Source organism: Bufo gargarizans, chromosome 9 (genome assembly GCF_014858855.1).
Source record: "Bufo gargarizans isolate SCDJY-AF-19 chromosome 9, ASM1485885v1, whole genome shotgun sequence".
NCBI classification, from domain to species: Eukaryota; Metazoa; Chordata; class Amphibia; order Anura; family Bufonidae; genus Bufo; species Bufo gargarizans.
The window spans coordinates 155138784-155156924 of NC_058088.1; the positions used below are offsets into that span (position 1 = coordinate 155138784).

An 18141-nucleotide genomic window follows, 5' to 3' on the forward strand; every position below is an offset into this window, starting at 1 on the left:
ACCACTACCCACAGTTGCAGAGACGTACTGGCAATTTTAAAAGCATCCATAGTTAACTATTAGATATGAATTGATTAAAGGTACAGTTTATAGGTCACATTAAAGGTGGAAAAAGTTCTGAAATGATTTATCTTTATCTCATTTTTTTTTTTACATCACAGAAACCTGACATTTTAACAGGGGTGTGTAGACATTTTATATTCACTGTATATCTACACATCACCCTATCACAAAGAATGATGTGGTGCTTTCTTCACATCTTTTTTGTAATTGGGGTGTGTAGACTTTTTATATCCACTGTATATACCATAACTACCACCAGCCCATTTTAATTTCTCCCCTCTGTTTACAAACCTGTCAAGGGGTTGTCTCATCACAGATAACTCTTTTCATATTCGAATTGTGGAAAGTATCAGAAATGTAGTATTACCTTACAGCCATTCAGCCTTACAGAGGAGTTCCTCCATTTGGCTCATAAAAAGGTGTCCCTTTCTCTATGAAGTCTGTAGGTCCTATTTGGACACATGGTCAGGAGTTGTTTCCTTCTGGTAATCTGTTTAATATTTCCCCCCCCTATCCTCAGCAGTCTTGGCTAATTATATACATAATTATAAGATATTATAAATTTGAACGTACCTTTAGCCAGAAATTCATTACATCTGAGTTTACTATGCATGGATACCAAGCATATTGGGACACTGTAGGATTTAGCTTCATCACTTTGGTTTGGCAAACCTGTTAAATGAATGAATGACATTTATGGTAAAGCTCTTTAAGATATTACATTTAGTAACAGTTTAAGGCATATAACAATCCTGCTTGATGGTTGTCGGGGGTCCGTGATGTTGCATGTTTGTATGGGTGCATGCCGATCAGCTATTTGCCATGGGTCTCACTCCAAGCACCTCCATCATCAGGAAGTCCTCGCAATTCAGCCAATTCCCTTGCAGCGACTACTGCAAAAGGAATGTAGTATAACCACTTAGATGGCCTTCTTTCTGTATATCCATTCCAGTCATAGAGTGAGGTGTCCATATGCTCTAATTAAGACCACTCTCTTTGGGTTTAACATACATAGGCAGCCTGTGCAACCTAACCTTCCTAATTAAAGTGATCATATTTACTATAGAGGAGTTGGAAGTGACCATACATGTACAGTACAGACCAAAAGTTTGGACACACCTTCTCATTCAAAGAGTTTTCTTTATTTTCATGACTATGAAAATTGTAGATTCACACTGAAGGCATCAAAACTATGAATTAACACATGTGGAAGTAAATACATAACAAAAAAGTGTGAAACAACTGAAAATATGTCATATTCTAGGTTCTTCAAAGTAGCCACCTTTTGCTTTGATTACTGCTTTGCACACTCTTGGCATTCTCTTGATGAGCTTCAAGAGGTAGTCACCTGAAATGGTTTTCACTACACAGGTGTGCCCTGTCAGGTTTAATAAGTGGGATTTCTTGCCTTATAAATAGGGTTGGGACAATCAGTTGCGTTGTGGAGAAGTCAGGTGGATACGCAGCTGATAGTCCTACTGAAGAGACTGTTAGAATTTGTATTATGGCAAGAAAAAAGCAGCTAAGTAAAGAAAAACGAGTGTCCATCATTACTTTGAGAAATGAAAGTCAGTCAGTCTGAAAAATTGGGAAAACTTTGAAAGTGTCCCCAAGTGCAGTCACAAAAACCATCAAGCGCTACAAAGAAACTGGCTCACATGCGGAGACATGTTTGGGCTAAAGAACACAAGGAATGGACATTAGACCAGTGGAAATCTGTGCTTTGGTCTGATGAGTCCAAATTTGAGATCTTTGGTTCCAACCACCGTGTCTTTGTGCGACGTAGAAAAGGTGAACGGAGGAGGAGGAGGAGGTGTGATGGTGTGGGGGTGCTTTGCTGGTGACACTGTTGGGGATTTATTCCAAATTGAAGGCATACTGAACCAGCATGGCTACCACAGCATCTTGCAGCGGCATGCTATTCCATCCGGTTTGCGTTTAGTTGGACCATCATTTATTTTTCAACAGGACAATGACCCCAAACACACCTCCAGGCTGTGTAAGGGCTATTTGACCATGAAGGAGAGTGATAGGGTGTTGCGCCAGATGACCTGGCCTCCACAGTCACCGGACATGAACCCAATCAAGATGGTTTGGGGTGAGCTGGACCGCAGAGTGAAGGCAAAAGGGCCAACAAGTGCTAAGCATCTCTGGGAACTCCTTCAAGACTGTTGGAAGACAGGTGACTACCTCTTGAAGCTCATCAAGAGAATGCCAAGAGTGTGCAAAGCAGTAATCAAAGCAAAAGGTGGCTACTTTGAAGAACCTAGAATATGACATATTTTCAGTTTTATGTATATAATTCCACGTGTTAATTCATAGTTTTGATGCATTCAGTGTGAATCTACAATTTTCATAGTCATGAAAATAAAGAAAACTCTTTGAATGAGAAGGTGTGTCCAAACTTTTGGTCTGTACTGTATGTGGTTCTCTCTTTTAAAAATCCAGGGGAGTCACTGGCTTTACTGTCTCCATAATTTCCATAAACTTCTATGAAAAGGGCCACACATCTGCTAATCACCAATCCTATATGTAACCGATGAGTGATGGCCACATACATTTTTTTTCCCAGTTTCCTTTCTCTAACTTTATTTTAACACTAGAAAGAAGGCAATGTTTGAAACATGAGCAGTGTTGCTCTAAATACTTTGAAACAATCAAAAAAAGGTCTGTTTCATGTCTTTTAGGAGCGCTGTGTGAATGAAACAAGGTAATTATAGTTTACACATATGCGCTTTTTGTAGAGAAATTTTGAATGAGGTTCCCTCTAGTTTCAAAAAAAGAACCAACATCTGTAGAACATTTAATGGTCAAAGGTTCAGATACAGTTAGAAACAGTTTATAAAACACCAAAAGATATAACAAGAGTTGGGTATACTCCGCAGATTTTCTCAACTTAAAGCAACTTCATCCTTTAGCTGAGATAATCAACCTTAAATTAAAAGGTCTGTTATGGAAACAGTTAGGCCAGGCCATTATACAGCAGAATGAGAGATGGCTAGAAAATCACATTTCTGTGTTTTCACTAACATTTTGGCCCACTCAAACACTATTATGAAAAAGCACGTGTGGGAATTTAGACTATATTGACTACTGCAGAATTTTACCAGTGTGTACAAATGTTATAATACAGTAAACCCAGGCCGGACAGAACTTGGCTGCGAAAATGCCAAAGTGACTAGAATTTTTTTTTATTTTTTTTTACCCTTTATGCCCTTTAAAAAAAAAATAATAATTCCCTGGAATCCTAGGACTTTTGTATGTTGTTTTATAAACATTTACATTAACCTTACAAGACCTTAAAGGGAGTCTGTCACCACAATTTACCCTTATAGACCACTTACATAGCACTGTAGCATAACTATAAATCAGTCAAATGGTACCTTTGTATTTTGTCTGGATGTTCACCAGGGCCAAAACAGAGTTTTATTCATATGTAAATGAGGGCTCGCAAGTGCCCAGAGGCGGCGTTCGGGCTGTAAGTGCCCAGGCCGCTCTGCCTTCTTCTCACATAACCCCTCCCCAGCCTGTTGCTTGGCCCGCCCTGTAAGCCTCTTACGTCATCCAGTGTACTGGCCGATATCCCACCCGTGCATGCGCACTGCATGGAATGATGCAGCTGCCCACAATGGTCATCACAGTGCGCATGCGCCGGCGGGATATCGCCCAGTACACTGGATGACGTAAGAGGCTTACAGGGCGGGCCAAGCAACAGGAGCGGCCTGGGCACTTACAGCCCGAACGCCGCCCCTGGGCACTTGCGAGCCCTCATTTACATATGAATAAAACTCTGTTTTTGCCCCTGGTGAACATCCAGACAAAAAGACAAAGGTACCATTTGACTGATCTATAATTAAGCTACAGTGCTATGTAAGTGGTCTATAAGGGTAAATTGTGGTAACAGACTCCCTTTAAGAAACAGATGAGGGTGTATGCTGTATAGTTAAATAAATGTGCTAATAAACCTAAGTAGAAGAGATTTGACATTAATTTATAAAAATGCACTATAGTTAATTGAAATCCAGTTTCATTAAATAGTTTTTTTTGGGTTACACTAAAAAACATAAATAATGCTAGCATAAAACCTTACAGCATTATATGTTAGATGATAAAGGTCTGAGAGCATTTTGACTCCTTCAGCACAATTGTGATCTGTGACCTGCACCCCACACTTATTTCTGGAGCAGATTGCGGCGCAATCTGCGACTTTTCCCTGCTCACAACAGGTCTAAAATAGTGGGAGTGGCATGGGCGGAGAATCTCATTCATCATTTTCAACGCCTGTTTTAGGCGTAAAAAATGGTCTAAATGTAAGCCAGCTAGGAATCTGGCTTACATTCAGACTGGCGCTGAAGTTATGTAGAGGCCTGCACCTCTTCATAACTTCGGTGGATCCACTGCAACCCCAGATATAGTGGTGTACATCTCAGTACAAGACTCACAGGGAGTGTCTTTAGTATCAGGTCTCTGCCTCTTCTCCCCCTCCCAGCTGGAACATCAAAGCTCCAAGCAGGGCTAGCAGTCTCATTAGTATTCACTTTAATGCAGTTGAATACTAATGAAGCTATGTTGAATATGGCTTGTGCTGGAAGGGCCTACCTCCAGCACATAGGGCCAGATTTATCAATAGCTCAAATCAAAATAATGGAGTGAAAAAGTCACAAATTTTTGAGCAAACGCTAAAACTGTGCACAAATTTCCGACTTTTATTGGCTCTGCACTATGCTCGCCAATTTTCTGAAAGTGGGCGTGTTTTCTTATGTAAATAAATCTCGAGAAAGATTTACTATTGCAACAATTTTAAAAAGTCGCAAAAAATTGTGCAAAAATTGCGCAATTTCACTCTAGTGAGGACTATGCTTATTTTAGGCGACTTTTTAATAGAACATTACATTTTGTAAAGCCGCTTACTGAAGAATAAACTGCTACCGTGAAACCACATTTATCACAGAATTAGGCCTCTTTCACACTACCGTTTTTTTTCCGTTTTGCGGTCCGTTTTTTGCGCTCCGTATACGGTCCGTATACGGAACCATTCATTTCAATGGTTCCGCAAAAAAACTGAATGTGTTCCGTATGCATTCCGTTTCCGTATTTCCGTTTTTCCGTTCCGTTGAAAAGATAGAACATGTCCTATATTTGGCCGCAAATCACGGTCCGTGGCTCCATTCAAGTCAATGGGTCCGCAAAAAAAACGGAACACATACGGAAATGCATCCGTATGTCTTCCGTATCCGTTCCGTTTTTTGCGGAACCATCAATTGAAAATGTTATGCCCAGCCCAATTTTTTCTATGTAATTACTGTATACTGTATATGCCATACGGAAAAACGGAACGGAAAAACGGAACCACAACGGAAGCAAAAAAACGGAACAACGGATCCGTGAAAAACGGACCGCAAAACACTGAATTCAACATACTGTAGTGTGAAAGAGGCCTTAAAGGACCATTAATAAGTGACTTTGGACATATGTAAAAGTGGAGTAAGATGTAAGTGTAATGATAAATCTTCATCAGCATTCAAACGCCAGACCTTCTTTACAACAGGCAGAAGAGTTACCGTGAAACTACAGGCCTGCTCTGTTGGAAGTGATGAATTTTCTGTGTTTAACCCTTTCATAACCAAGGGTCATTGATGCCCAAGAGACCAGTGACCATGTCTAATTTTGCAAATCTGACATAAATTTGGAACACTTTTACCTATCCAAGACATTCTCAGACCCCCCATAAATGATTCTATTGTAGAAACTACACCCCTCAAGTTACTCAAAACTGATTTTACAAACTTTGTTAACCCTTTAGGTGTTCCACAAGAATTAAAGGAAAAACTGTTGCCAGATTTTCCATTTTAATCAATTTTTCTCTTTTATACATTGAGGGTTAACAGCCAGACAAAACTGAATATTTATCACCCTGATTCAGCAGTTTACAGAAACACCCCACATGTGGTTGTTAACTGATATAAGGGCACACGGCAGGGCACAGAAGAAAAGGAGCGCCGTATGGTTTTTGGAAGGTAGATTTTGCTGGACTGGTTTTTAGATGCCATGCCCCATTTGAAGCCCCCCTGATGCACCCTAACAGTAGAAATTCCCAAAAAGTGACCCCATTTTAGAAATTAAGGGATAAGATGCCAAGTTTATTGGTACTATTTTGGGGTACATATGATTTTTAATTGCTCTATATTACGTTTTTTTGTGAGGCAAGGTAACCAAAAAATGGCTCTTTAGGCACCGTTTTTATTTTTTACAAGATTCATCTGACAGGGTCAGATCATGTGCTATTTTTATAGAGCAGGTTGTTACGGAAGCAATGATATCAAATATGTCTACTTTGTTTGTTTGTTTCAGTTTTACATAATAAAGCATTTTTGAAAAAAAAATTATGTTTTTGTGTCTCCATTTTCTAAACGCCATTTTTTTTCTGCCGATCGTCTTGTGCAGGGGCTTATTTTTTGCATGAAGAGTTGATGTTTTTATTGGTATCATTTTTGCGTACATATGATTTTTTTTATCATTCATTATTTCTCTTTATAGGGCAAGGTGACCAAAAAATTGGATGTTTTAGCACAGTTTTTATTTATTGATACAGCGTTCACCTGAGGGGTTAGGTCATGTAACATTTTTATAGAGCAGATCGTTACGGACGTGGCAATACCCAATGCATATTTCTTATTTATTTAAATTTTACACAATAATTTTTTAACTCCAAAAAATGATGTTTGAGTGTCTCCATAGTCTGAGAGCCATAGCTTTTGTATTTTTTCACCAATTTCCTTAGTTAGGGTCTCATTTTTTGTAGGATGAGGTGATGGTTTGATTTGTACTACTTTGGGGGGCATACGCCTTTTTTATCGCTTGGTGTTACAATTTATGTGATGTTAGGTGACAAAAAGAATGCTTTTTTGGCACAGTTTTATAAAAAAAAAAATTTATCACCTGAGGGGTTAGGTCATGTGATATTTTTATAGAGCAGGTTGTTACAGATGCGGCGATACCTAATATGTTAACTTTTTATTTATTTAGGGACTACAAACAAAGGCGGGGGAAGCGTGGTGGGCTAACAGCTAAGCTAAGGCTAACACCGTACTGGCTTTCTTTACCCAGCATTTTCCTTGCTAATGTGCGATACCTGGGGAACAAAATAGATGAGTTACGACTTTGGATCACTGACAACAGGACACTTATGGATTGTAATGTCATGATACTCACGGAAACATGGCTACACAGCGGAATATCTGACAATGCTATTGAGCTAGTCGGACATCACACTCTCTGGGCGGACAGAATAGCAGATGATTCCAGTAAGACAAGAGGCAGAGGACTGTGCATTTATGTTAACAAGGTTTGGTGTACGTACTCTGTCTTTGTTGGAAAACACTGCTCAGCTGACCTAGAGTATCTGATGGTAAAGTGTAGACCGTTCTATCTGCCAAGGGAGCTCACCTCCACTATAATAACAGCTGCATATATCCCACCGGAGGCTAATGCCAATTTTTCTATGAACGAACTTCATGCGGTCATCAGCAAACAACAATCTGCACACCCTGAGGCAGCATTTATTGTAGTGGGTGACTTTAATGACTCTAACCTAATGTCAGTGCTACCTAAATTTTATCAACATGTCTCCTGCCATACCAAAGGATATAAAACCTTGGACCATGTCTATACAAACATTGTTGGAGACTACAAGGCAACGGCCCTCCCCACCTGGGACAGTCTGATCACCTTTCTTTGTTTCTCACCCCCAAGTATTCACCGCTTATCAACCGTGTGAAATCATCAGTGAAGACAATCAAAGTGTGGCCAGGACAACCTTTAAACCTTAAAGACACAGACTGGAGTATGTTTGCCTCTCAGGCCACCTGTGGTTCTCATACTAACATCAACTCTTACACGTACTTAGTACTGGAATACATCAACACCACAATTGAAAATGTTACCACAGAAAAGCAGATCACAATGCACCCAAATTAGAAACCATGGATGAACAAGAAAGTGCAGCTTCCACTAAAGGCACGTAAAAATGCCTTCAGATCAGGTGACGCTCAGGCCTACAGTACATCCAGGGCAGACCTGAAGAAGGACATCAAGAAGGCCAAGCACAGCTACAAGCTGAAGGTGGAGGAACACTTTGTCAACTCTGACCCACGACGCATGTGGCTGGGCATTCAGGCCATCTCTGACTATAAGCCCAGCAATTCCACACAGACAGCCATGAATGTGTCCTCCCTCAATGAGCTATATGACATCTACGCTCTTTTCGACAAGGACAAAGTTTGTCAAAACCCTACTCTTTGATGGGCTGCCATACCTTCACTCTCACTATTACAGATGTCCATAACGCACTGAGCAGCATTAACGTTCGCAAGGCTGCTGGCCCTGACAGCATTCCTGGACGTGTGCTTTGAGCATGTGCTGAGCAGCTTGCAGGGTTCTTCACTGACATCTTCAACCCGTCGCTTGCCCATGGAGTAGTACCATCGTGCTTCAAGACCACCTCCATTGTGCCAGTGCCGAAACACTCATCACCAACGTACCTGAACGACTACCGCCCTGTAGCACTCACGCCTATAGTTATGAAGTGCTTTGAGGGACTGGTCCTGGCACACCTCAAGTTATGCTTGCCCCCCACACTGTATCCTCACCAATTTGCTTATCAAAGCAATAGGAGTACAGAGGATGCTGTATCTACAGCGCTTCACTGTGTACTCTCACATCTGGACAACAAAAATTCTTATGCAAGAATGCTGTTTGTTGACTTCAGCTCCGCATTCAATACAGTCATTCCCTCCAAGTTGATCGCTAAACTTGTGGATCTTGGAATCAGCAACCATATCTGTAACTGGATCATAGACTTTCTGACCAACAGACCCCAGCATGTTAGGTCAGGAAATAACTGCTCCACCACCATCACACTCAACACTGACACTCCACATGGCTGTGTGCTGAGCCCATTCCTCTACTCCCTTTTCACCTATGACTGCAGGCCTCCATTATTAAGTTTGCAGATGACACCACGGTGATCGGGCTCATCAGTGACAACGATGAGTCTGACTGTAGGAAAGAGGTAAAGAACCTACCTGTGTGGTGCGCTGACAATAACCTGCTCCTGAATACCAGCAAGACAAAAGAGCTAATTGTGGACACCCATGACTCCATCCACATAAATGGCACGGCTGTTGAATGGGTTTCCAGCTTCAAGTTCCTGGGGACCCACATCTCTGAGAATCTGTCCTGGTCAACCAACATCTTCAGTCTGGTCAAGAAGGCACATCAGGGCCTCTTTTTCTTGAGGACACTGAAGAAAAACCACCTGTCTGCTGACATACTGGGTAACTTCTATCGCTGTGTGATAGAGAGCATCCTGACCAACTGTGTCACAGTTTGGTATGGGAATTGATCTGTTGCTGACCGTAAGGCACTGCAGCGGGTGGTGAAAACCGCCCAACGCATCACAGGATGTTCACAAGAAGAGATGTCTACGACAGGCACGCATCATTCTTAGGGACACCTCTCATCCTGCCAATAAACTCTTCCAGCTCCTCCCCTTCAGAAGGCACTACAGGACCCTTCAGACTAAAACCAGCAGGTTTAGGAACAGCTTCTTCCCCACAGCTGTCACTCTACCAAACTCAATCCCCCGCTGAAACCTTCCCATCCACACTCACTTAACCCTCTACACTTCTCCTCCCCTCCATTCCTCCATGATCACTGGACAATGATCATGACTGTCATTCATTCTCAACATTCACTGTAAGTTCACATTGGTTACTACTATAGTTTGGGACACTTGCTATAGTTGGGATACTTGTTCATAATACATCTGTATATTTGCCCGTTTGTATAACAATATAGAACAGTTCATCTGTATATATGTATTATATGTATACATCAGCACATCTGCATATCTGTATATATGTAAGCATCAGCACATCTGTATATGTGTCCATAGTACATCTGTATATTTGCTCTCTGTATAGCAATATAAACACCTGTATATTTAACTTATTTGTACATAATCTGTACATAACTATTCCTACCTTCTACACTACCCTTATCTGTATATAACATGTTTTTATTGCACTTGCTGCTCTTTGCACTTCTGATTAGATGCAAACTGCATTTCTTTACCCTGTATTTACATGTGTAATGACAATAAAGTTGGAATCAATCAATTAACACAATAATAGCAGTTTTGAAGCAAAAAAACACACCATATTTTAGTGTCTCCATTGTCTGAGAGTTATATATATATATATATATATATATATATTTTTTTTTTTTTTTTGACCGATTGCCTTAGGTAGGGTCTAATTTTTTGCAGAATGAGTTGATGGTTTGATTGGTAATATTTTGGGGGCATAGGCCTTTTTGATCGCTTGGTGTTGCAAATTTTGTGATGTAAGGTGTTTATCGGATGGGGTGGATCATGTGATATGTGCGAGTCGGTCGTTACAGACGCGGTGATACCTAATATGTGTAGTTTATAAATTTTTTTCATTTTTTAATCTCTTATAAATGAGCGGATATAGGAAAAGGCAATTTATTTTATTTTTAATTTACATTTTTTTTTTTTTTTTTTTTTTTTTTTAATTTTCACACTTTTTTATCAAGTCCCACTTGGATCTTGAATATCCAGTGGGGCTGATGGCTGTACTATACTATACAAAGTATAATACTATCAGGTTTCCTGATAGATGGCAACACCGGGCGCCTTTGCAACGCGTATGGTTGTCATGGCAACCATCGGGCCACTGCCATCGCAGCACAGCAGCCCGATGGTTGAGAGAGGGAGGCCCCCTCCGTCTATTAACCCCATGGATGCCGCTGCCGTGGCATCTAAGGGGTTATAGCAGCGTATCAGCATACAGCTGACACTCACTGCTGATGGCGGCAGCTCAGGAACAGAGCCACCGCCATCACATACAGCAGGGGGACCGCATCAGGGGCAGGGGAAGGGGGTACAGCCATTTTGGGGGTGGCACGGATAGGGCACTGCCGGGACAGAAGTGTGCAAGAGCGCATGGCCGGCAAAAAGTTTGGAGGCGGGGCGCACGGGGTGGGGGTGCGCACAGATTGATGTAGGGGTCACAGATGAGGCCCACAGAACGGGCGACACAGAGCACACACTACCTAATAACAGGCTTTCATTTGCAGAATGCAGATGAAAGCCTAAAACAGGCACTTTTACACTGCCGCGATCCGATTGGCACAGACTAAGCATTCGGATCAATCTCCAGCAAGGGACCACTCTGATTGGTCCCTTGCCGGCATTACTGGACTGTATGCTCTCCATGACAGTGGCAGTCATGGGGCAGAAGCTTTAATCCAAGCGTTTTGCAGCGCTTGGATTAAAGAGCTGCCATAACGTTTATATACGTGCTAGCTGCATGGGATATGTGAAGATAGCACGTATATATGCATGGCAGTCGTGAAGGGGTTAAGAAGCTATTTTCTTCACAGGTCTCAACGGGATTTGAACTTCAGACCCTCCTTATAGTAAACTCCCCCGTAGAAGAGGTCTGCTGTAAAGATGAAGTTTTTTCTACTACAACATACACAGAACAGTATTTGATATACTTGCAACCATAATACTTCTTACAATGTAGTGAACAATGAACACATTATTTATGGTGATTGGTGAGTAGCATAAATAACAATGGGGGGCACATGGTTTGCCTGTATGGAGCCCTTAAATTCCTGATGACAGACTTGGATCCAAGCCTGCTTAAAGCCCTGCTGGAAATCCCCTAAGACCCTGCATCAGTACTGACATCATGTGTACAAAGCAGGGTCCAGTATAACGAACAGAACACTGTCCTGAGAGGCAAGGTCACTGATGTGGTGTCTACAGGGCCAAGCCTTACAAGCCATATGTAGACATGATGTCATCAGGATAGGGAACCGACACAGTGGAAAATGTCACATGACCGCGATGGAGTGCAAGAAAGCGGGACATTACAGATAAACAATCACTATTAATATGTGATAATGTGCCATTCCTTGTCAATTGATTCTGAAAATTGCAAAACCAGAATTCCCCTTTAATAGTAGAATATTATCCATAATTTATCCAGGACAAATGGGATAGAATAAGTGCAGCATTAAAAATCAAAGTTGCTTTAATGATAAGATATTAAGACTTAGATGGATGTGGATCTCAAGAGACCTTTTTTTTAAACAAGCAAATACATTAAATGGAATTTTTAGGTTCTACATTATCCAGAGAGTAAGATTCCTTAATCATACATGATATACAGCATTTCTTTCCACTGAAGTCCAAGAAAGGTTTGTAAGAATGAGCAGATTTGAGAGCTTTAAATTGAGTACAGGGATGGTGCCTTCGAATACATTATCCCCAATGTTGAAACACCTCTTGAAGGCAAGCAAGGAAGTATATAACAGTCAAAGCTCAATTTTACTTGGGGTTCAAAATGCCCTCAATAAACATAAATGACAACATCCTGTCTACTTTTAGCTACCAGTAGGGGGAGCTAAGGAGCTTATTATTTAATTATTGAGTTCAGTGTATGAACAGTATGCAGCAATCTTAAATTGTTTGTGCAGGCTATACATGTTGATGACCTATTGTCAGTATAGGTCATTAACTTCTGATCGGCAGGGTCCGACATCGGTCACCCCCACCAATCAGCTGTTTGAAGAGGAGGAGATGCTCCATGCAGTCGCTGCTTCCTGTTTATTACACTATCTACCATGTCCTCTGGAGCAGGGGTGTAGTGTATTTGCAAGTACTTACTCTATTCAAGTGTATGGAGCAAGTACTTGTCATCACACTGCACTGTCGAAACTTCTGAGACTGCTCACACGGAATGCCGCCTCCCCTACAAATAGCTGATCATCAGGAGTCTCAGGTGCTGGACCCCTGACAATCAGATATTGATGACCTATCCTGATGAAGGGTAATCAATAGGTATTGCCTACACAACCCTACTAATGTTGACTGAAGGCCCAGATTTTTTTATGAGCGCTAACCACTACAAATATTAATAAATCAATAAGCATATTAACACATTTCCGTTTTTTGCTTTTTCGTTTTTTGCTTCCTGCCTTTCTGGAACCATAACTTTTTTATTGTTCCGTTCACCATGAACATATGAGGGTTTGTTTTTTTGTGGGACAAGTTGTACTTTCTAATGCCACCATTTAATATGGCATATAATGTAGAAGGGAGCTGAAAAAAATTCCAAATGGGGTGGAATTGAAAAAAAAATAAAAAATCAATTTCACCATTGTTTTATGGGTTTTGTTTTTACTGCATTCATTATGAGGTAAAACTGACTTGTGCTATTCATTCTCCAGCTCAGTAAGATTATGGTGATACCACCCTTGTATAATTTTTCTTGTTGGTTTTTTTTCTTGCCATCACCATATTCTGCCCCCACGTTGTATACTTATGTCTTAGGAGATGCATGAGGGCTGATTTTTTGTGATCACCGTATGGGATACTTTCTTAATAGTTTAATAGTATGGGTGTTTTGCACCTGGCAATGCCCATGGTGTTATTTAATTGTTTATTTATTTTGATTTTGGGGAAGGGGGATGATTTTTTAAATATATATATATATATATATATATATATATTTTATATATTTTTTTCAAATCTTTTTCAAATTTTGGACCCCAACTTGCAATCATTAGACTGCAAGTTGTTTAGAATAATGGAATTTGCTCCATTATTCTATACTGACAGTGCTATATTCAAATTAAATGCTGCCACCTGGTGGCCTGAATTGTAATATACACATATTGAGCCTAGAAGCCTATTTCGGACATTAGCTACGGGTGTCTGCTGTATGAAACAGCAGGCACCTGGTGGCTATGGTGCCTGCTCCGCTCCGGAGTGAAAATCAGAGAGACCTCCAGAAATTAGAGGTGTGGGAATTTTAAAACATAACTTTTACTGGAGTTCTCCAATGTATCATACATGCGAGGCAGGGTAGCTCTTGAACTTGTATGCAGAGGTGGCAGAAGAGCTCTCCCTAAATTTCCCTAAGAGGGGAAGGGGGCTGAAAAAACTTTGACTACCTATCCCTAGGCCCGGGCAGAATCCCTGGTGCACCCTAGAAAAAAGTTCCTGACATGCCACGTTTTGTTGCAGAAACTCATCAGGGGATACGCCTTCTAGGTTAAAAAAAAAAGCTGAGTACACTAATAGCTGAATACACAATCGTCTGGGTAAATAAGCTGGGTACATTAATTGCTGGATACACCTAAACTAGTTGCTGAATACACAGAGAGCTGAATACACAATGGCTGATTACATATGGCTAAACTCAGAATATTCACAAATATCAAAAAATGTATGACTCCAAATATGAGTAAGGAAGTAGGGATTACCATCTAGGTAAAAAAGATGTCCCATACCAAATGGAACTGATATATCACTGGACGACTGGGTCAGAGCAACTCCAAAATGGTCTTGTGCAGTGTTCGATGTTTGAAATTGTTAGTACCATAGACGGACAACTAGTGAACCGACAACAGGACGTCAGAGTCATGAGTGCGCAAGGCTCACAAATTATTTTAAAAGATTAGGTACAATGGCTTAATAAATAAATACTCTCCTGGCCAATCCCCCTCTGCTACCATTCCAGAGCCCCCCCCCCCCCCAACCCTCCGCCGCAGGCTTTGCTTAATGGTCCCTACTGACTTGGAAAGGTGACCAATCATTGGTCGCAGTGGTAACTACCTCAGCCAGTGACTGGATTAGCGTTTACTAGAGATGAGCGAATCAAATCAGACAAAGTGAAATTCGATCCAAATTTCAGGAAGAATTTGATTTGCAACAAATGCGAATTTCCATGTGCTCTCATGTGGTAACAAATCGGAATTTTCCTAAAATGGCGGCTACATGTGTGAGGACATGGGGCAAGGAACTCTGGGAAGGCGAATCAGCAGCCATCCCTGTGATGTCACAGACCTAATAAATACTGTGGCCATCTTAGACTCAGCCATTTTCAGGAATTCTGAGTGCAGGGACAGACGTGAGAAGGCGCTAGGGACAAAAACTGGAAAAACCTAATTGTGAAAAAGAAAAACGATTTATAAGTGCAGTGAAAGGATAGGGAGGAATCATTTCACAGCATCTTAGTGCAGGGAGAGACGTCAGAAAGTGCTAGGAAGAGTGTTAGAATAGTGATTTACAAATGCAGGGAAAGGATAGGGAGGATTCATTTCGCAGCATCTTAGTGCAGGGAGAGACATCAGAAGGCGCTAGGGACAGTGCTAGAAAAGCGGTTTACATGTGCAGGGACAGATTATTTGGGGATCCAAATAGCCCTTATACAGCTCTGTCATTCCAGCAATTTGTTCTTGTGGTGCAAGTGCTATGTTAAAAAGCCTTTAGTAGCTTATATGTTTTCAAACAAGAAAAATATATACGCAGTTAACTTCTAAAGTTATATGTGTTGAAAGCGTACAGAAAGAAAACATATACGCACTTCACTGGTGCACTTATTTGTGGCAAAAGCGTTTAGTGGCCTATTTCATTATAAAAAGAAAAAAATATACGCAATTCACTGGTGCAGTTATTTGTGGCAAAAGCATTTATTTCTGCTGAAAGCGTTTACTGGCCTATTAAAGTACAAAAATAGGCCAGTTGGCGGTTATATGTGTTGAAAGCATGGCTGGGTGGCAGCAGTGGGAGGTCGGGGGCCAAACGTACCCAGGGTAGACCACCTGCTTTGTAGCACCCAGCAGCCTACCTACCTGGGAAGTAGTGGTGCAGGGGTACGCACTTCACTGGTGCACTTATTTGTGCCAAAAGTGTTTAGTGGCCTATTTCATTATAGAAAGAAAAAAATGTTCAGTTGATATTTTCCTTTTGTTATTTGGTGCAGCTATAGATCTGGGTTCCTGTGTGTGGATGTGTGTTTGCTGGGTTCATTTAATGTTGTGTGGACATCAGCTTGCCAGCACAGGGATCCAGTCAGCAAGGCTGTGGCAGGTAGGTGGAACTAGTTCAGTTCACCTGCCATATCCATAGGACTGTTTGTGTTCCCCTTTTCCCTGCAGCTTGGCCAGTGAGACTCCTGTTCCTCCGTGTCCAGAAGGAACAGGTCGTCTTACCCTGCTCCTAGTTTAGGGCCACCCTGATGGCTAGCAGGGACTTCAAGGTTCCGGAGTATGAGCCCTCCTACCATCAGGGTTGGCTCATACAGCTAGGAGTCAGGGTCAGATTAGGGATGCAATTAGGAGGTGACCTGCTCCCTAATTCTGTCGTCCTGGTCAAGCAGCGACTACCATCTTCTGTCATCGCACGGCTGACGGTTTTCCCCATTCTCAGCCGTGACAGCCACTCTGTTGTATGCTGATGCTGCTGCTGCTACTGCCATCTCCACACTATATCACCTTGCCACTCTATGGTATCCTCCTGATGCTGCTGCTACTGCCATCTCCACACTATGTCACCTTACCACACTGTGGTATCATAATGCTGCTGCTGTGACTGCTATCTCCACACTATGATAGGCAGACTAGATGGGCCAAATGGTTCTTATCTGCCGACACATTCTATGTTTCTATGTTTCTATGTCACCTTGCCACTCTTTGGTCTCCTGATGCTGCTGCTACTGCCATCTCCACACTATATCACCTTTCCACTCCGTGGTATCCTGATGCTGCTACTGCCATCTTCACACTATGTGTCACCTTGCCACTCTGTGGTATCCTCCTGATGCTGCTGCTGTCTCCACATCCAGACTCTTTCATTGTGCCACTCTGTGGCCTCCTCCTGATGCTGCTGCTGCTGCCACCTCCAGACTTTGTCACTGGGCCACTCTGCGGTCTCATGCTGCTGCCAACTCCAGACTCTGTCATTGAGCCACTCTGTGGTATCCTCCTCATGCTACTCCTGCTGCTACTGCCATCTCAACACTTGGTCACCTTGCCACTCTGTGGTATGCTGATGCTGCTGCTGCTACTGCCATCTCCACACTATGTCACTTTGCCACTCTGTGGTTTCCTCCTGATGCTGCTGCTGCTACTGCCATCTCCACACTATGTCACCTTGCCACTCAGTGGTATCCTCCTGATGCTACTCCTGCTGCTACTGCCATCTCCACACTTGGTCACCTTGCCACTCTGTAGTATGCTGATGCTGCTGCTGCTACTGCCATCTCCACACTATGTCACCTCGCCACTCTGTGGTATCCTCCTGATGCTACTGCTGCTACTACTGCCATATCCACACTATGTCACCTTGCCACTCTGTGGTATCCTCCTCATGCTACTGCTGCTGCTACTGCCATATCCACACTATGTCACCTTGCCACTCTGTGGTATCTTTCTGATGCTACTGCTGCTGCTACTGCCATCTCTACACTTGGTCACCTTGCCACTCTGTGGTATCCTGATACTGCTGCTGCTGCTACTGCTAACTCCACACTCTGTCACCTTGCCACTCAGTGGTATCCTCCTGCTGCTACTGCCATATCCACACTGTGTCACCTTGCCACTCTGTGGTATCCTGATGCTGCTGTTGCTACTGCCATCTCCACACTATGTCACCTTGCCACTCTGTGGTATCCTGATGCTACTGCTGCTACTGCCATTTCCACACTATGTCACCTTGCCACTCTGTGGTATCTTTCTGATGCTACTGCTGCTGCTACTGCCATCTCCATACTTGGTCACCTTGACACTCTGTGGTATCCTGATACTGCTGCTGCTGCTACTGTCATCTCCACACAATGTCACTTTGCCACTTAGTGGTATCCTCCTGGTGCTACTGCTGCTGCTACTGCCATCTCCACACTATGTCACCTTGCCACTCTGTTGTGTCCCCCTGATGCTGCTGCTGCTACTGCCATCTCCACACTATGTCACCTTGCCACTCAGTGGTATCTTGATGCTGCTGTGACTGCCATCTCCACACTATCGTCCTGATGCTGCTACTGCCATCTCCACACTATGTCATCTTGCCACTCTGTGGTATCCTGATGCTGCTGCTGCTACTGCCATCTCCACACTATCTCACCTTGCCACTCTATGGTATCCTCCTGATGCTGCTGCTACTGCCATCTCCACACTATGTCACCCTACCACACTGTGGTA

The 18141-nt window shown here is 42.4% G+C and overlaps 1 protein-coding gene across 1 annotated transcript in view; it reads right to left on the reverse strand.

The window, feature by feature from the left end:
* Positions 1–18141, reverse strand: part of PAPPA (pappalysin 1) — a 370045-nt gene that overhangs the window by 121483 nt on the left and 230421 nt on the right. The window contains exon 11 of the mRNA XM_044306571.1: positions 637–735. Coding sequence (XP_044162506.1) covers positions 637–735 — 99 coding nt within the window. The remainder of the gene's footprint in view (positions 1–636; positions 736–18141) is intronic.